The sequence below is a fragment of the Scaptodrosophila lebanonensis genome, unplaced genomic scaffold, assembly GCF_003285725.1.
Source record: "Scaptodrosophila lebanonensis strain 11010-0011.00,11010-0021.00 unplaced genomic scaffold, SlebRS2 tig00000061-arrow-pilon, whole genome shotgun sequence".
Classification (NCBI taxonomy): Eukaryota; Metazoa; Arthropoda; class Insecta; order Diptera; family Drosophilidae; genus Scaptodrosophila; species Scaptodrosophila lebanonensis.
This window is the reverse complement of record NW_022060554.1, coordinates 9,577,530-9,599,302: the sequence shown is the minus strand read 5'-3', so window position 1 is coordinate 9,599,302 and position 21,773 is coordinate 9,577,530. Positions and strand designations below refer to the sequence as shown.

At 38.3% G+C, this 21,773-nt stretch overlaps 1 protein-coding gene across 1 annotated transcript; it reads right to left on the bottom strand.

The window, feature by feature from the left end:
• Positions 1 to 740: 740 nt before the first annotated feature.
• LOC115624836 (histone H3.v1) lies at positions 741 to 1,595 on the bottom strand. The gene has a single exon (XM_030519683.1). It carries the CDS (start codon positions 1,381 to 1,383, stop codon positions 790 to 792), a length of 594 nt encoding a protein of 197 aa, XP_030375543.1. The 5' UTR covers positions 1,384 to 1,595; the 3' UTR covers positions 741 to 789.
• Between the last annotated feature and the right edge of the window lie 20,178 nt (positions 1,596 to 21,773).

Below are 21,773 nucleotides of genomic sequence, written 5' to 3'. Positions count from 1 at the left end.
CTTTATATGGTCACGTGTACTTCAGAAATTTGGCCAATAATTGTGAGTTATTTGAGCTGCCCTGTATTCCAATAAAAATATTTCGTATTCATTCCCATAGAGTTATAACATAGTTATATGTAGCTTTCGAAAATACTTTACAAGTATGTGTACACACTCACACTAACATACATAAAGAAGAAATGTCGATGCAGTTATACTAATTGGGTGATTTAAGTGGCAAATCGTCCTTTATACGTTTCCAAAGCGTAAATTCGCTATTGTCTGCATTTAGGTTAGGTTAGACTGAAGCGTTTTATAATATACGCCCCTAAACTTTTATAGATCTACCTTCGACCACCCGGAGCTGCTAATGAACCTAGCTAATTTTAAGAGAGGAAGTGCGCTACGCTTGGGTCCTCTTCTTCATATCTACATTTCAGTTCTTGTGCATATAAACATTGATGTACAGATAATACACAAAAGCACATACTTGCTATGATTTTAATAAAACTAAAAATCAGAACAGTGCGTGATTATTTCGCCATTTGTTCCGATTACAGCTAGATGCTTCATGTCTATATCGATTCGCCTCATCATACTGTTCATATTTATACATACAGCGTAGGATCTGTTACAAACATTTGGCGCTTAGACTATCTGGAACACACTTGAACTCCTAGGGTACAGGGTATAAAATGGGTATGCAGATATCACGTAGGTATTATAAAAAATTATACTCTATAATTTAAGTCTTTCTCTTAATTTCATTTCATTATTTATTTGTTAATTTTTTCTTCAGCAAATTCTTCATGGCATGCAAAATCGATCGTCACTGTCGTCAGAGTCGTATTCAGTACAAGACCCACCGCCAGGCAAGATGGTTCCACCTGGCTTCTTCTGTAGGGCCCCTGCAACGAAAATGTCTTCCTCGAAGTCCGTGGTGGCCATCATTACGTCCCCATAGATTCTTCTTGAGCCATAGTTCTGCAGCTGCATAGCTCGATTTATCATATTACGCAGTTTGACGTTCTCCTGCTCTTGATTAACGCGCAGCCGCTGGTACTCTCGCTGGTCCTTACTGGTGGGGCAGTTTTTGTGACGTAGGAGGCTGGCGCGTACCTTCAGATCGAGAATACGGCTATTTTGTAGGTCGATTTCTTTTACAAGCTCAAGGTATTCCTTGTATTTGCGCTTCTGCTCATCGCTTTCTTGGCTCTCATCATCTAACAGCTCAAAGGGATCTTCCTCGATCTCTTCCTGCTCATCTTCTTCCTCCTCTAGAATCTGATCTTCTTCGGAGGGGCCCACCTCTTCTCCATTGATGGCTTCGCCCTCCTCATTTTCTTCTTGTTCTTCTTCCTCTCCCTTTCCTTCGTCAACCTGATTTTCGGGATCAGCCATTTTGTCGAGCTAGATTCTTTTCAACAATACGGCAATTACCGACTGAACCGAAATTGACCGAAAATCAAGCGAAACGGCCTAACATTTTACAATTTAGACTTTGACGCTATTTCATATTAATGCTTCGAATTAATTTAAAAAATAAAATGACAGCATTCCAACCTGCTTGGTTTTTCTCCCACACAGACACTGATGGTATTATTTCAGTACTCAGTACTTCGCGCTTCTAGTAAATAGTCGGACCATAACAGTAGGGTTAATCTTTTATTGAAGATGTGGTAAGTTCTGGGAGCGACTATGCTCCGAAAGTAGATATTGCCTATTCAGGATAATGATAACTTATGTTAAGTTGGCATATGTGAAAAGTTTTTAAGTTTCGATTGGCGTAAAAAAGACACAGGTAATATATAGTGTATTATACTTATAACAAATATATATTACGGAGACCATTTTGTAAGTCTGCTTTTAAAAATAACAGTCTACAGGACGTTATTAAAAATGTACATTTGCAAGTAATAGCAGGAAAAAACGGCTTTGGGGAATATATAAGAGTTTACCAAGTTTTGTTGTTTTACTACCCTTTCACCTTTCTTCAAGTGAGTACAGGGTATACAAATTATTTGTCATATTAAATACCATGTTCATTTCCGAAGATTCTCATTAGTGATGTAAGTCTGAAATAAACATCGATGTTTTACATCGGAAACGAAAATCGCCAAGACGAACATCGATGCATATTTACATCACTAATTCTCATGCGGTTTTAAATCATCCTCTTGTTGATTAACGTGGGGAATTGTTTTATGGTAAAAGTTTCAATACTTCCTTCAAAACTGGAGTACATCCCATCAGTGCATACATTGTTTTGTCATTGTCAAGTTTGCATTCACAATCTGGTGAAACATTTTACGAATTGTGAAGAAACCTTCCTCTTCCACGAACCCATAAAACCTTAGCGAGTGCAAGGAGTGATGGCGAATCGTAAAAATATGCACTGCTATTATAGCCCCGATATAAAGTCAACCCAGTTGTAGAGTCACATCTGAAACCGAACTCTTGAAACAGCCGAGACAGAAGGGCGCGCAGGTATTACATTATTATCGGGCATAAACCGCTTAAGTGTCGAGTGCGTCGGGTGCACAGAATGGGATGGCAGAGGGCCGGGAAGGGAAGGGCAGGGCATGGTCGTGTGCCGTTGTCTGCTCTGGGCGAATGCACTTAATGCCAAATTAAATGCAATAACAGCAACAAAAGCAGTGCGTGGGTGGAACGGCGACGCAGTCATGAAAACCGCTTTATGATTAATGCGCGCCAAAGTCGAGTTATGCGCCTTCAAGCGTAATCCAGAGAAATCACAGCGCCAATAAAAGCGAGGAGCGTAAGAGCCGCATAAATAAAATGCCAAATAGAATGATGGGTGAAGTACGAAGGAGGAATTGAAGGCATATCTAGTAGATGGATAGGGAATGGAGATGCGGATGGGAGTCTAGCAACAATGTTAATGGCGACAACAGAGCAACAGCTGCAATAAAACATAAATTCATGGGGACAGGAAACGGAAATGCGTGCATTAACAACTAGCGCACTACTTGTTGGTGAAAGCAGAGCTGGGGACGCTGCGACGAGTACACTGTGGTAAAAATGGCGTAGCAAATGTTGAAAACCACTTAAGTGACACTTTCCTTTAACGGTTATTGCCTGTCTGTCTCCTCTGTCCTGCTCCTTTGATTCCTTCTTGCTTTGCACAAGGGGTAACAGCAACTAATTTTGGCATAATTCCCGAAGCCATTTGCCAGAGCGCCCCTGAAAGTGACAGTTGGATTAGCTTTGCCATGCATTCACACACAAAAACACACACTCGCACTCGACGAGGGCTTCAACTATTTAGCCATGGCACAAATATCGTCTTCTCGTGGTTGTTGTTATTGCTGCTTGCCCCGAAATGCGCGAACGTGGCCAAGGACATGATAGTTGTTGTGGAAAGGGGGGGTGGAGCTTGAGACACATCGCTGCAAAAGCCACATCATTAGGCGCTTGACAGCGCGCACAGCTAGTTACAGACACACGTCTCAATGATTTTTCAATTTTCATGGATTACGTATACGACATGTTAAGCGGCAGCGCTTTTAAAGCAGAGATGGAAAATAATTGTATTTTGTGTAATTTTCAACTAAAAACTATTTATTTAGCTATAAAATCTCGGAAAGTTTCTTTATATTATGGCCGCGAAAATGTGTTTCAATTTGGCTCTAAAAACTAACAACATACTATATTCCCTTTTATTAAACCTATCATACTAAGCAGTCATCATTAGCTATTAGCTAAATACGTCTCTATAAAGGCAACATTAAAATAATGAATTTATTACTTTGGCATATAAATTTAAATCATTGTTGTCTTGTTATTAATTTAGTTGTGTTTCCCAATAAAAATTGTTGTAAGTTCCAATAAAAAGAATTACATTCGTTAGCTTCGGAGCCTAATTGTTGAATTTTGTACATAGTTGATAACATCTACAGAATGTTATATCCGTAAATTTAGTTTAATGCACTCAGAATCTGAGGTTCAAATCAATCTATTGAAATATATAAATATATAGAAGCTAAATACGTTTTTATAAAGGTAACATACAAATTGTGAATTTAATACTTTAGCATATAAATTTAAATCATGGTTGTCTTGTTGTTGTAAGTTCCAATAAAAAGAATTACATTCGTACATTGCATACATTACATTCGGAGCTTTATTGTTGAATTTATGATTTATATATAGTTGATAACATCTACAGAAAATTAGATCCGTAAATTTAATCCATAGTACATCCAGAACCTTAGGCCTAAACCAATCTGTTGAAACAAATGTCTGAACAAACTGGTCTCTCTGATTGAAGGCCATCGCGCTTATTTTCCTGGTAGCAAATCACTTCTTAAAACCGGAATGATAAGATTTAGAGAAGTGTGTGTAAGAAAAGGCCAATTATTTTTGAAGATATCACATCCAATATACAACTATTATATCTTATGTCAACAATATGTGTATATGGTCTTTAAAAGCTAATTAACAAGGATAACCGTGCGGTTGTAAGAATTGTAAGAATGCTTGGGCGAAAAGTTTAATCCTATTAAAGATTTGGCACCATTAAATTATTTTTCGTACTTGAAAGACATTTCGTATACGATAGAAATCGTCCATAAACCACCAACTCAAAATTAGAATGATTCAAGATTCAAGTAGTAAATGGTTGATAAATGTTCAGATTGAAATAGTTTTGAACTGCTAATCTCACATTTAATCAAAAAATAATATTTTTTCCTGCAATAAAAGATATGTTTATACCACAACCCTTAACAGATAAGAAATGGACGTAATAAAAATCAATACATAGTAATTCCTCAAATTCGATCATTTTTTGATATCTATATATATAAAACAGTTTGTCCTGACTGACTGACTGACTGACTGATTGGCAATCAACGCACAGCCCAAACGGTAAGAGCTAGGAAGCTGAAATTTGGACACAAGATCCCTCTTATAGTGAAAGTGAGCACTAAGAAGGGGTTTCGGAAAATTCGAGCTCCAAAGGGGGGAAAACGAGCTCCAACGTTTGTATGAAAAATCTACAATTTTTATCCGATTAACTTCAAACTTAGTTTGTATACTCTCACAAAGAATACAAAAAAAACTGTATACTTGGTTTTTCACCATTTTTCCTGGGGCATGAATTCCGTGGAAAAATTGAAACACAATCAACACCCCACAGCCCAAACGGTAAAAGCTAGGAAACTGAAAACTGGGCTCAAGTATCCTATCATGGTGTAGATGCGCACTAAGAAGGGATTTTGGAAAATTCGAGCTCCAAAGGGGGGAAAAGTAGCTCCAAAGTTTGTTTGAAAATTCTGCATTTCTGAATCGATCAACTTTAAATTTGGTTTTTATAATCTATAAAAGAATACAAACAAAACTGCATACTCGGTTTTTCGAAATTTGTGTTGGAGCTTGAATTATTGGGGTTTTAATATTTATTCATTTTTTCAAATGAAAAGTTTGTGTTATAAATTTTGTCCGATCGATTTCAAATTTGGGTAATATAATCTACGTAACTAAAATTACAACTTTGCATTTAACGATTTTTAAAATATGCATTTTACAAATGCAGGCAGAACAAACAATACAAAATATCAAACAGTTGGGGACAACTAAGTATACAAACACACACACATACATATATACAAGCAGCTGTTCGTGTAGTTGCGTGCAAACGGTTGAAGTAGCCAAAGCAAAATGTGAGACACTAATGTGTGAATGTTCATTTGTACAAATGTATACATACATACATATGTATAAAAGTACATTCGTCTTGCACTGACAGGGCAAGAAATGTTAATTAATTAAAAATTATTAACATTATAACACACATTATAACAAACATTTTTATGTTATTTTTTCTTTGTTTAGTACATTTGGCATAAGGGATTTTAGGACAATGGACTACAAGGGCGTACGCAGGTTGGGCAGGGGGGACATTGCTCCCCTTAGAAAGAATTTCGCATTATGAATTACACCAGCACCATATGTATTACATACGTACATACATATATACATACGTCTGTATGTATAGTATGTACATATGTACATCAATAAGTATGTATGTACGTACATACATTCTTATATACATATATAGGTTTGTATGTATGCAGTGGGCCATCGAACACTGTTGTTTAATTGTAACAAATAGTGTTCTATGTTTTCAAATCAAAATTTTTAAAACAACAACAACAAGTTATTGGCTCGCAAAACTTCTTTCGTTTTGATAATTTACGGCTGTACATATGTGTACAGTGAACAATCGAATACAGTATTATAATCAATAACTCTCAAACGATGTTTTTCGATGTATTTGTATTCGACATGTATTACGATATATCAACACAAGTATCGATATTTTCGATATATCGCATTTAATTTTATTATTGGGGTTTTAATATTTATTCACTTTTTCAAATGAATAGTTTGTGTTATAAATTTTGTCCGATCGATTTCAAATTTGGGTAATGTAATCAACATTATATCAACAAATTGGCATTCAACGATTAAAATATAGCAATATGTTTTTTACTTGCCATATATCAAATATCAAATAGTTGGGGACATCGCATACACACACTCACACATACATACAACAAGCAACAGTTCGTGTCTATGTGTGCCCATGCATACATACATATGTACATGCATATGCATGTATGCCTGTATATGTATGTAGCATGTACATACAAAACAACAACAACAACTTTAAGTTGTTGGCTCGCACATCTTCTTTCGTTTTGACCATTTAATGTTAATTGCAAAGGCAAAACGCCAAAAGTTTACAGTTACCGTCGCTAAGCAACGACTGCGTAAGCGATAGTAAAGCAGAAACCGAATAACGGAGCTACGCATATTCTGCTTCGCATTGCGGGCAGATGTATGTATGTATGATTTGTTCTTATTGATCTCAATAAATAATTAGATTTTATTATTTAAATATTCTGCTTATTGCATTCAAACTTCGATATTTTGATGGTATCGGTGGCTTCAACTATCGAAAGTTTTACTCTAGCAAATTGAGATGAGAATTGTCAGTGCTTTTTGATCGTGGCTCATCGCTGCACGGCATTGACACGAGTGCCGTGTTTCATATTCCGAGTTTGTGCGTGACCGTATTGACTCAATATGACACGAAAAGGCTCAAATGTGAATTTAAAATTAGGATATACCCTTATAATTATTCCCCCTAAAACGTTAAAACGTTGCGTTATCTCTATATATAAAACAGTTTGTCCTGACTAATTGGTGATCAACGCACAGCCCAATCGGTAAAAGATGAAATTTGGGCTCAAGTATCTTTTCATAGTATCCATCATAGTGTAGGAGCACACTAAGAAAAGCTTTTGGAAAATTCTAGCTCCAACGGGGGGAAAACGAGCTTTAAAAAATATTAGTTATAGTGGTCATGTTCGTTGAACGAAATAGTTTGGCAAGAACAAAAATGTAACGGACTACTGAACAATTTTTTGTCAAGAACAGAAAATGTTCATTTAAATACCTTAAATGCCTTCCTACTGGTAACTTATAAGGTGAAAACATATGGGTAGGTTATGCACACACAAAACAAATACAATTGGAAACATTATATTGAGCCGGGTTAAGACGGGCAATACCTGCTAGTATTTTATATACGTAAGCAAGGAAGTGCGCTCCTTGATTTAAAGTTGGATTTTTTATATATACTTGGCTACACATGGAAATCAAATAAAAGTTGCACTCAACATTTTTCGAAATTAAATTTGCAAGTTAGGCAAACACTCACAGACACACATACATACATATGTATATGTATGAAAGAACACACACAGGCATTCGTCCTGCGACTGGCTTTGTGCCGCTTTTTACAGGATCTTTGGCTGCGTGCCCGTTCTTTTCGGCCTGAGTGCAAGTTGCATGCAACTTTTCTTTTGAGGGCCCGTTTCATTTGTTTTGTTTGAGCGCATTGTTGTTGCTTTTGTTGCCGCTGCTGCCGCTTTGTTTATGCTGCAAAAAGCATAAAATGATTTCATTAAAAAAGTTGTAAACTTTTTCATTTAATTTAACTGCAAACATCTTTTGTGCCGCTTTATACTCGTACCAATTTCTTCTTTCTCTTTTTTTCTTCCGTATTTCTTGCAACTATCTTTGCCTAGCATCTGCACTTCGAGCGGATCAAAAGATGTGTTACAAGTATCCCCGTGGCCTCCAGCCCACTCCACTGCACTCGGCAGCTGGGCACGCTTTATTTTGCGCGCTCGCTTCAACTTGCAATTCCATGAGATTCAATTAAACTTTTCCGTCTCAATTCATAAAACATTTGTCTGTTTTGTGTTTCGCTGCTCAGCCGTTGTTTTTTTTTTCTTTGTTGCAGCTCCCCATCATTGTCTCTCTCTTCTTCTCCATCACCTCCTCCACCAGCTGTGAAAACGTGTCCTCATTGATGGATATTCATCCTCTGTTCAACTCGAACTGTAAAACCAATTGACTAATTGAGTTGAACTGTATTAAGTATCGCTAGTACCCAGAATTGCCAATTGATTCAATGTGAGAAAAATTTTAAACGTGACAGATAAAGCTTGACTAGAAGCCAATTTGTACTGAATAATTATAAGTACTTTTCGTACGTTATTTTTCTTGAATATAAGTGGCATGAATCAGTCTCAAAAGTAAGAATTAGGGTACACATTGACTAGACATTTTCGAGTGAATTTTAAGCGACCTAAAGACAAAGAGTCAGCACTTGACTTGTTCAGATGGTATGGATTACTTAAATACATGTGTTAAGGGAGCTTTTATCATCAAATTTATAATAATAAGGATAAAATAAGGCTAATTTGTATTATCAATATCTATACAATTTGGAAAAAGCCTCCCCAATATATTTGTAAATATAATTTATCGAAGCATAAATATTTATTTTTTGGAAAATTCATTTTTTATTTTATTGCAATGCACTTCTCACTATAAAGCAGTACAATAAGTTGCAATGACTAAAACATGGGAAGCTATACAATTATTTGCAAGACATAACAACTTCATTCGAACATGGCCATTAATACACCATTGTAGATACAACATGTTAACCCTTCACAATTTGATCGACATGTGGTATATTCTCGTATGTAGTATACATTTAATCACAGCACAATTAAGTGTATATTAGACATGAAAAGAGAAATGTTGTTTTAGTGTGGTTATGATTGATTACGAGCTGATACGGCTGAAGCGCTGGCTGTGCCTAACATGGAGAATAGACCAGACAGTGCAGCCTTCTGCCTAATTGAATTAATGTTCTAGAGCGTGCGGTCACGCCAAAGGCATTGGCCTGGCGCCATCTTTCGCTCCCTGGCGAGGCAGGGTGAACGCAAACGCAACTTGAAGCCACGCGCACAACATGTCGTATTAGTAATATTTAAACACAAAAGCTCAGCAAACGTTGACATGCGTCGCCATTAGCCGGGCGATGCATTGTGACACGCATGCCAAGCGCAAGCAAGCAAAGCACGGTACGGCGTTGGAGTTGGGGTTGGCGGTGGGGTTTTGGGGCGCTTGATGTTTCGGCGGCTCGTGAGGGGGAGGGAGGAGGTTTAGGGTACTACGTGGGCCAGCAAATTCAATTTTCACACAAAACAAAAGAGCAAAGTAAACGCGACGACGACGAGTAATAATAACAATAATAATCTGCTTAGAGCCAGCGACGCGAAAGTGAAGAAATACGCTGTAATGATGAAGTTCTCTGGTAAATGAAACAAGAAACAATATTGCAACATATGCGAGCGTGTGTGCGTATTGGGGGATGTATCTGAAGTAGCGGTGGTGGCATTAAGCTACAAAACCATGCACGCGTAGGAATGTTCCTGTAGTATGTGTGTGTATGTGTATGAAATGTGTCATGTTGACATCGTGGAAATGTCACTCATGCGACGTCGTAATGAGTTTTGTTACCACTGCTCGAACCTCCACGCAACCATCCTCCCCTTTCGGCACTGCACTGGCGACGTCCACGGGGCATATGAGCAATGTGTGACTCTTGCAGGCAAATGTAACAAAAGCGCAACTAAATGTATTCATTAAATATACAAAACTAGATGAGAAGCAGACAAAAGCAGGCAATGCCATAGTTTAACTTAACTTTCGTATTATCCGTCAACTGCTTAAGTTTCGTCTAAGTGGTCTGGCGTACGAGTGTATTCAAACAATTTTAGACTTTAAGTATGCTTAAGTTTTATTTGGAATTGCACTGTTCTTCTTCATTGAAGAAGAAAAAGAATACACAATAGACCTCATTTATTAGAACTAAATATAATTTTCCACATATGTATGTGTTGAGCAATTTTGAAATAGTCGTGTTTTATAATTGCAGATACTGGTGGTATTGGTAACTAACTAGAATAATCGCAAAGTCCGTGCACATAAATGGTCATCCATGTACAAACATGGATATTAAATCATTAATATGATTTATTATTATTATATTATTAATATTAATATTAAATCATATCTCTTTCTAAAACTATATTAATTGTATAGCATGCCTTAAGTACTATATACAAAATGTTCGACTCAGTAATGTACCTGAGATTATTACCATTAATATCACCTGAGAGAAACATTGAACAATATTAAATGATCTTGCATTCCCATTATCACGCTACTTTTGAATCTGCAACTTAAGCAGAGGAGTTGGTTGCTAGAGTCCATTCTGAGGGTCCGGGCTCGTCGAATTTAAATCGTTTATTGGAACTATTACTTTTAATAGGTTTGTATTATTAAGAACTTATAATTAAGTTTTAAAGCAGATATAGATTAACTTCGTATTTATCGTGGTAATACACTTTAACTTCCTAACGCCTATTTACTCAGACTCTCTTACAAATATTAGAAAAATGGCCGGTGTGCGGGAGTATTATTAAATTCGCAGTAACATTAATCTCATTGTGTTAAAATACAGAGTACCTAAAAATTGAGTATACCGGACCACACCCTGTCATATATTATATATTCTTTATTAGCATGGTCAGCAAAAGTCACCAAATAGACGAAGCAGATTCTTAGGGTGCCTAAAAAGAATAAATTTGGTTTGTGCATGTAGAAGGAGCACCTTCGACGTCATAAAGTATTTATATTTTTATACAGAATAACGATGCAAATTGATCTAGAAGACGATTCATCTGTTAATCTACTTGTAGATGAACGCCTGGACGCCGGAATCAGGCCCAATTCTTAGCTACCGTGTACTCACTATGGGTTATCAAGAACAACAGCTACTCACAGATCATTGCAAAAATTATATTTACGGACTTATAAGCACTAACCGGATCATTCTGTCATTTTTCGAAAATAGTCTATCCCTCATTTGCCTTGGGCTTATGAGAATATGCATACATACTACAAGTAAGTTGTGCTATTTCGCTCTTATACTTTCCGAGATGATGGCGTCATAGTGACGTAGAATATAAATATTAAGTTGGGTCTGCTATGCCTCTTTAAGTATAGTATACCATTTTACACCATTTTATACCGTAAAAATGGTTGTATTTCAAAAATGAGCAAAATAGCTGAATATATAAAAATTCTTTCCTGGAAATGCCTTAGTTATACTGATAAATATGTAGCACATATGATATATGTACTCGTATATTTAAGAATGCCGTCGAGAGCCGAAATGAAACAAACAGTATTATGCAGGCTGATATGCAAAAGTATATGCTCGAATTCAAATTGCACAGAAATGACGAAACAAAGCTTGGAACATCACAAATAGTATTCTAAATTGTGCAAATGCCTTAATAATTTGTATTAGTTAGTTAACAATATATGGCACCGTTAGGCTGCTTAAGCCAATTGTGGTGATAGGATTTAGTACATTTTTCTGAGCAGCATTGTCCTGGGACCAGTGGTATTATATTGTGTTCTGTGGGTGAGGCCTTACTTACATAGTTATAGTTAAGCACATTTTCATTTATATTTCTGCCTTTTCTGGATAAGTAATCATTAACGAAAGTCGAAATTTCAAATATTATAGGAATATCAATTGTCTCCTCGGGCCTGGTGGTTATTTTTGTTGTTGGTTTAAATACACAGCTCGGCTTGCAAGGAAATGCCAAAATTGCAGGAACAAAACAATAATTTGTTAAAACTACAATAATTAATTAAAAATTAATAAAATAAAAAATATATAACATGTACATAGAGTCGTAAAGTTTCAACAGAATACACTCGCACCAATATTGGGTATAGGTGTGACTATGTGCTCCTTACAGAGTTGAGCCAAAGCAGCAACAAGAACACGGACAATAACATCCCTTTCATTTGACTTATCATGATTAAAATTAACATGAGGATGCTGAAGCACTATTGGATATTGCCCCTTGAGATAAAGATTCCAAAAATTATGGGAGTTATGGGCAATCACTAATATTGAGGAAATGAAGGTCAATTTTGAAATACACCTGTGCTTTGTGTTGAATAGGGAACATGGTGCCTCAAGCTCTTATAGAAAGCGTGTTCATACGGACGGACAGCAGACGGGGATAAATCGACTGACAGACGGATATGTCGGTATTAATTCGTCACAACGTAGTGATATGAGTTTATAAATATAGTATTCTCTATATAGTATTCTTCTGTCTCTCTGTAGCACATACATATTCGCACTGGATCTGTATCCCTGTGGCTTAATCAGAAATGATCTTCATGGTTTGTTCAAGGCTTGTACGGCGTTTTGGGCGTATATGTGAGTTCTCATAAATATTTAGCGTCTTTGCCTAGCCTTTGTGCTACATTTGACGCTTACAATGCTGCATTTTTGCGAGGTGGGGTCGGTGGGGCTTAAGGGCTTTAGGAGGTTGATGGGTGTGGGCTGTGTGAGTGAGACAACAACTGCACCACACAAAGAAATTATTTCGCCTTCTGGCCATCAAAGTTGAGCACACGGGCGCGCTCAGCGCCGCCCACCTGCCAACTCAAGTCAACAGCAATGGTGCCAAGCCCGTGCCCCACACACAGACACACAAATACACACATACAGAAATGCACAAATACACACACACACAAACACACACACACGTAGACATGTGCCTATGACAATGGCGGTCGAATGGGCGGACTGACGGGCGTACGTTCGCCGTACACTTGCACCCGGAACAACGTCAGTGGCAGCTGACTGCCGTACAATTTCATTGTAGTAGAATTTCACAATTTCTACTGTTCTGTGTAGTAGTAAATAGTTGTAATTGCAACGCAAATGCAGTTGTTCTTGTTGTTGTTGTTGTTGTTGCTGTTGTACATGGTACTCGTATCCGTATATATGGTACACATATAGTATTTATATACTATATATGCTGTACTATATACTTTTGCCTTTTTCGGTCATACGCCAAAGGGAAACGAGCACGATGCAAGCGAGATGGCCGCACACTCCGAGGGCGTGTGGAAGCGAGAGAGAGAGAGAGCGAATGAGTGCAGCGCAAATATCGATCGACTTAAATGAATTTAGGTCAGAGCTGCCGCTGCCGCTGCTGTTGCTGTTGTTGTTGCTCGTCACCCGCCCTGAGCTGCAATATGGCGCATGCCAAGCCCCCCTTGCGAGTGCAGACGCCCCCCGGGGCTTTCAGTGCAAAGTTGCATTTTATAGTTTCATTAGCTGGCAGTGCGCCCCAAACTGTGTGCGTATGTGTGTGGGTGCGCGTGTGCGTGTGCGCGTGTGTGTGCGGACGTATCTCACAGATACGAAATGAAAATGTCAGCCGCTACTCACGTAACTTATTTTAATTCAAATCAAATAGGGAAAATAGATTGAAATAGCAAAACTGAAATCGAGCCAGACTATGTACACTGCTTCGGCCCCATTCAAAACTCAGCAATGAAATATAGAAACCAAGCTAATGGCTCTAATGTTAATGCATATATAAAGTATTATAACCCTCAATAAAATATATAAGCACATATTTAGAAAAATATTACCATTCAAGTGGCAAACTTTGTTATACATATGTATTGGAGGCAAGAAGGAGAAAAGTTTATGAATTGAGCCGGGTTCAGATATGAATGCCTAAAGTGTTGAACATTGATCTAAATAATTCCCGACAACCCCGATTATCCAAACTTCTTCAATTCTTAGTTCGAGATTTTTATTACTTATAAAATATTTGTAAAAATACCTTTACAACTATCATATAAAATACCAATTACAACTATACCACATATCTTACTTGATGTAACAAAGCCGGCAGAACATTCACATGACAGCTTTTTGATATATAATAATGATCCATTCGGTTTGCTACAGGTGTCCTGTACTAAAACTGATTGGCACCAACTAAAAGACTTTAGGAACTCCAAAAACTCTTTAAATAGAACCATTCATATAGTTTCGTATTCAATTTAATTTCAGTAGATTTTTATAATTTCAAGAACTGTGATTTCAATTTAACTTTTAAATTACACTTTTTGGCCACATGTTTTTCATTTTTAGTTCTAACTTCCTTGTGAATTCTGGCATATACACTAGATTAGAAAAACACTTCATTTCACACTTTTCTTTGTAGTTTTTTAAATCGTAGACTGGAACAATAAATGTACCTTATGAACGACACTGCTCAAAAGCCCTTACTCCCTTCAGGTTTGAACGCATGCTGGTACTCTAAAAAAATGAATGGTTGTCAATTATTCTTAAAGAAGCTATATGACATAGTGCATCGATTTTGATGAAACTTCAGATTACGGTGAGGAAAATAAATACCAGATCTTTATAAGCACAAAATCAGTTTCTCACTCAAGAGAACACACATCAACTTGAATATTTTTTTTGTCGATTTTGTACCAAAGTGCATTTAAATGTACTTTTCAATTTCGATTTATTTAAGTACTAAGTGAACTTGATATGTTCAGATATTTAAACATAAGTGTTAACATGGCCTTTATTTACGCTAAACATTTTTCCTAATTTTTATACCCTGTACCCAAAGGTACCCCGTCTGTCTGGATGAACGCAAGGATCTCAGAAACTATAATTTGTACATAATAATCTACTTTTGTTTCAAATTTCATTTAAATCGGTTAATTGTAAGAAAAGTTATTAGCGAAACAATTTCACTCCGGTACTACGCCCACAAGCTGCAGCATCAAGTTCGCTCTCCTTCTTCCTCTTTTTGCTTCTGCTAGAGGCGCATATACCTCAGTGTCGGAAGTTTAGCTGGGTACAGGGTATTACACTTTCGGGCTTCCTCGACTGTAGCGTTCTCTCTTGTTTCTTCTACTCACTGTATTGACATACTTATCTCTCTCAGACCGCTCTCTGGCAGCTACGACTGGACGTACGCTGGCAAGCAGTGGGACAGATCGATCGAACTGCAACCGATGTCCTTACCAAGCAATGTCCTGGTTTCCTAGAAGTTAGGCATGGCCTTTCGCGGCACAATTGGATGGCGTTGAATCACCAGAGCGTCGCCTAACTGATATCCAATACCCGGCAACACTAAGGTCCAATTTGTGATAATAGAGGACTACCGATTCCGGTCTCCCGGATTAGCCTAACATCACTATATTATACCACTTGTGTGTGGAGTCATCCTCCTGCATAAATGGGGAACTGCAGAAGGCCGTGGTACATTATTAGAAAGTAATTTTTAAACTATGTACTTAAAATGCAGATCAATGTTAATATTGAACATTAATAGCTAATTATTAGTAAATACAAGTACTTGAAAAATCTTCACTTTGTATTTGTCTGACCTGTGAATTCTACTAGTGAACTTTGTATTTTACATTTTAAAATACAAAATATTAAGTGTATGTTTAGATTATAACTATTAAAACCATTGAATTAAAATTGAGAGGAATAATAATAATTGTATTTGAACTGAGTGCTTATAATGTTTTACATAACATACATGATACCATGAACAATGAAATTAATATGAAAATACTCAAACTATGCAATTTCTGTTGTGTGCAGTATACCCTTTAACCTTTCGGGTACCATTCTGTCGGCTCTTAACCAGTGTGCAGCGGCGTAGTGGAGAAAATTCGCGTTTTCAATTGCCTGGGGATGCTCTTTCCCTTGCTACAGCACACTGCCACGCTTGGCATGTATATGGCCTTGACTGAACAATAGTTCTGTCGCATGCACTGCGCAGCTCCTTTCACATCCACCGACACCCCATCTCCGCCTCTTCATCGATGCCAAACACGCGCCGCCAACATGTGCATTTTACGAGCAAGTCCACCAACGTGGACCTGCCAAGTGCACGACTACAAGACGGCCGCCCGACTCTGTATTTCGGGCAAGGCTGTGGTGTTGGGGAACTTGAGAAACTACGTCGATGATGCCCTCATCACGCGCAATTTGAAAGTCGCACCAGCACACGGGCATAGAATCGAACTAATTTTGCGTTTTATGACACGCTGCCTACGTGCTGTGCCGGCCATGGGAAAATCATAGACTGCGCCCGCTCACGTGTTCGCGAGCAGGCCCCAAAAATTCAATCACGTGTGGCCAATAAAGAATTGAATTCGAGTGCATTGTCGGTACTGTCTGAGAAACGCAGCTGCACGGCCGAACTTCTGAATTTTTATGATGGAGCCCAACACGGATAAACAGAACTGTACGAAAAGACACAGTCGACATCGACATGGACGTCTATGTCTGGGTGGGGGCAACGAACCCAATGATGTCTTGTACAAGTTATGCCAGGCATTACTGGCACTCCACTATTTAATGTCTTTTCGTTGTCCAAAAGGGTGACAGACGCTCGGTTGTGGCCCGGGGCACATTTGTCCATTTATGACTGTAAAAAGAAACAACTGAAAATTCACTTTAAGTTTGTCGCGCCGCCTCAGCCCCGACCTCAAGCTCAGTGCCGACCATTGCGTGCTCGTCTAACCACATAAAATTTACATAATTTGTGCACTATAGTAGAATTCTTAAATATGGGGTTTGCATTTGTTGCTGTTTATTTCGTTTATCGAAACGCCTTGTACCCAGCTTACATACTTGTATATGTATGTACTAGTAGTCTAGACAGGTTTAAAAGGTTACGTGCACTATTTAAACCCCCTTTTGGAAAAAGCATTTGACCTGGGAACACAATCACTTGTGTCGTCTATTTATGTGTTTTAGTTGATAACTTTTTAATTACTATAACTTGGAATCGATTTTGTGAGAGCTTTAATTATTGACAACAAACTTTGAACTGTTTTCTTTCGAAGGCAGCCAACCAAAGCGGACCCATGTATGAAACATTAGTATAATTTCATCAAACCCTACACAATTACATTCAGTAAAATCAGGACTTTATCAAATGAGTTATGTTTATTTGTATACCATCACAAGAGAGAACGCTACAGTCGAGCAAGCCCGACAGTGAAATACCCTGTACCCAGGTAAGCTTTCGGCACTGAGGTATATGCGCCTCTAGAAGAAGCAAAAGGAAGAAGAAGAGCGAACTTGATGTTGCAGCTTGTGGGCGTAGTACCGAAGTAAAATTGTTTCGCTAATAACTTTTCTTAGAACCAACCGATTTAGATGAAATTTTAAACAAAAGTAGATAATTATATAGATGTGTGCAAAGTTTGGTTAGCTTCTGGAATGTGGACGGTATTGACGAAATTCTGTAGTGGGGGAAGGGGGGGAAAATTCCAAAAAATAAAATAAGCTCTTCCTTTCTGGGACCTAGGAGAATCTGGATACCAACTTTGGTTATTCTAGCTTTTATAGTTTCTGAGATCCTTGCGTTCATCCAGGCGGACGGACAGACGGACGGACAGACGGGCGGACGGACATGTCTAGATCGATTTCTCTCATCATGCTGATTCAGAATATATATACTTTATGGGGTCGGAGACGCTTCCTTCTGCATGTTATATACTTTGCCGGGGTATAAAAATATATTTAATGCTCTTCCACCCTTCATACCAGTAGTTACGAGATACATATAACAATTTGCGTGGCTCCTGGTACCTCGGAGTAGATCATAAAAAGCATTGGTAAAAATAATATACATAGACAAAACTCTAACTAAACATTGCCCTCTCCGCAATAACGTTAAGCACATCCTCACTTCGTGCCCAACACTACTACCGCATAGACTATCTATTCTCCGAATTATTAACCCCATTACGCTAATTACAAACCCGTCAATATAGTACAACATTAAGCTCATATGAATTATTACTGTTAGAAATATTTACATGTACAGATGAAGGGCCTGGAAATGAATAAAAAATTTTAATATTTACAATGAAATAATTTCGTTTTCATATCCTTCTTTACACTGCAAGTACATACTCGTATTAGATTTATAAAATCTGGTTTATAAAATCTTTTCATTTGCCATAATACTTACTAAATAGTATTTGTATTTAATAAGTACGGACATGGTTTAAAATACTTTTTGTAACACGAACTTTTATGTTTATAATGATAGTATTGAATCACACACGATTAGATAATGCCGATGCAGAATGCTAAGCTAAATAAGATGTTCGTATGTTTGCAAGATCGCCTTTATCCTTTTATAACACAAAAATATTTCCTTTATTTTAATTTATTGCTTTCAAAACTAGTAGTAGTTTACCCGGAGCTTAAAATCGAGACTATGCTCCTTCCAATCAAACCTTTTACAATATACATTTTTATCATTTTTATACCCTGTACCCAAAGGGTAAAAGGGTATATTAGTTTTGTGGGAGTGTACATGGAACACACAGAAGGAGGCGTGGCAGAACTCACAAAGTATATATATTCTTGATCAGCATGACAAGCCGAGTCGATATAGCCATGTCCGTCTGTCCTTCTGTCTGTCCGTCCGTCTGTCTGTCCGTCCGTCTGTAAGGATCTCAGAAAGTATAAGAGCTAGAATAACCAAACTTGGTATGCAGATTATCCTGACCCCGAGAAAAGACGAGTTTCTTCATTTTTTCTGATCCACCCCCCCACTCCCTCCTTATTCACGATTTTCTATAACTCCCGTAATTCTTGGAATTTTTAACTAAAATTTGGGAGACACTTCCAGTTAGTGAATTTATATTCGTATACCAAGGTTTATTAAGATAGGTTGATTAGAAAGAAAGTTATATCCATGTAACCAGGCCCAAGTTCTGGCCGTAGCTGTATTTGTTGCTGATTTGGCATAATTATGTAATGCACACACATATGTACAAGTACACCAACACGAAAAAAACGATTCTGATGTAAATGTAAATGTATGTATGAATTTATGGAATATTTTATATTTAATTTAATTAACTAATTAAACTTAAAAAAAAAAATTTTTTTTTGGTGGGTGGTACAGGGTATTTAGGAGTTGAGCCTGCTCGACTTTAGCATTCCTTTCTTGTTTGCTATTAAATAAAACTGTAAACCAGGTCGTGTGAAGGCGACACAATTTAATTATGCAATATCCGTATCGAATGGGGACACTTTAGTAAGCGAAGGTTACATTAAAACACATACATAGTTGTGCCCGCCCACCAAAACCTTCGAAGTGTGTATGAAGTGTGCCCTCAGGCCCAGGTTGCGCCCTCGAAGACGAAGATTGCTGGAAAGTAGGTTAACTATAAATTACAAATGATGTCGAGTCCTAGTTTTAAACGGCATCCACAAGTAGCCGGCGCTCACAGACGGATACACAGAGCGCTTGTGTATGCGTGTGTTTCTGTGTGTGTATGCGTGTTCCAGATTTGATGGCAGGCCATGATCTACTACCACAGTTGCAGCAGCGGGTGCACGTGCAACTGGAACAGTTGCCGTAGCTGTAGCCGTGGCTGTAGCCACTGCCACAGTCGACGTAGCCACATGCGCTGCTCCAATTGCCAACGAGCAGCACTAAGACAAGCGTTGTCGTAACGATTACTACCCGCGTACTACTACACATTAAAATTACCCTCCAATACTAGCCGCGGCGACAGCTAAACGAACAGTAGCTGCAGCTACAGCAGCAGCCGCAATTGCAACAAGCGAACGTGTCCACGAATAGGCCACAACCAAGCCAAGGGGCCGAGCAGACAGCAGCCACCAACCAACCAGCCAACCAGTTCGTCACTACACACCTTACACACACACACACCTTACACACACACACACACACACCAGGCAGTTCGGCTCGGCTCAACTCAGCTCAGCTGATGCGAATGGGTTAGGCGGCCCCACTCGCCTTGTCGTCCCGCTCAGACTACCCTGTCGCCCCGTGGCTAATCCGCCCGACCGCCCTGACGCCCTACTTTTGCAGGCAAGGTTCGGCCTTGGCGTTCAGCACTGACCCGCTTACAAGCAGTGTGTGTATGTGTGAGTGTGCGCCGCGCGTTGTACTTGTGTGTGTGGAGGCATATTTTTCTTGTCGCTGTTGCCGTTCTCGCTTGCATGTAGTTTTCGTCGTTTTGTTTGCTTTTCAAATAATGTTTCGTTTAAAGCGATTTATTGACGTTTTGTCAATTTGGTGGGCCTTTCAGTTTCTCTTAATAATTTGTCAATCGAAATCTGCAATCGCAATTTCGCCCAATACGGACTTATGTCGGTTTAGATGTACTTACAACTACATACATAGTACGATGTTACATCCAAGCAATGCCGGCTGAGAGATACTCTGTTGTTCAATGATCGGCATGATGATTCAAAATATGTGTACTTATGGGGACAGATACGTACATATTCTTTCCATATTTGTATGTATATCCTTTGGGTATGTAACGCAGGAAATAATTTCTGGCCCGAAAGTTACTCGTAATAGAGATATGTATGTATGTATGCGGATGTGTGTACTTTCAAAATGATGTTACGACGCATGCACTATGGTTTTTTCCTGTTTTTTTTGCCTGTACCCAAAGGGTAAAAGGATATACTAGTTTTGTGCGAATGTATGTAACAGGCAGAAAGAGGCGTGGCAGACCCCACAAAGTATATATATTCCTGATCAGCATGACGAGACGAGTCGATCTAGCCCTGTCTGTTCGTCTGTTTGCCCGTCTGTCCGTATGAACACCCGGATCTCACAGACTATAAGAGGTAGAGACACCAAACTTTGCACAAAGATGCGTTATATGTGTACGCTGTGCAAGTTTGTTTTATTTTTTCGATTTTCCCTTCCCTTTCCACTTCCACCCTATGGGGGTTTTTCCGTAACGCCGTTCGTATAATCGCCTATATCTCGGAAACTATAAAATGTACAAGAGTATATTAGGTTTGCGGGAGCTGAAAATGTAACATGCAGAAGGAAGCATCTCCGACCCCATAAAGTATAAATATATTCTGAATCAGCATGATGAGAGAAATCGATCTAGACATGTCCGTCCGCCCGTCTGTCCGTCCGTCTGTCCGTCTGGATGAACGCAAGGATCTCAGAAACTATAAAAGCTAGAATAACCAAAGTTGGTATCCAGATTCTCCTAGGTCCCAGAAAGGAAGAGCTTATTTTATTTTTTGGAATTCCCCCCCCCTTCCCCCGCTACAGAATTTCGTCAATACCGTCCACATTTCAGAAGATACCCTAACCAAACTTTGCACACATAATTTATATATAATTACAAGTATCTACTGTTGTTTGAAATCCAATTATCCAATTCGGTTAATTCTAAGAAAAGTTATTAGCGAAACAAATTCTCGCCAGTACAACCCCACCAAACTGCAGCAACAAGTTCGCTCTTTTTCTTCCTCTTTTTGCTTCTGCTATGGGCGCATAGTGTCGGAAGTGTCAGTGTCTGAAGTTTACCTGGGTACATGCAAAAAAGGTCGTATAAAAACAGAATTATGTGTAATATATAGCTCTACATATAGAAAAGGTTACATTTATGACTATAACTGTTTTAACAGGCTCGAAAAAAAATGT

Coding starts and splice junctions, on each gene's coding strand:
- LOC115624836 (XM_030519683.1), bottom strand. CDS start 1,383: ATGGCTGATCCCGAAAATCAGGTTGACGAAGGAAAGGGAGAGGAAGAA.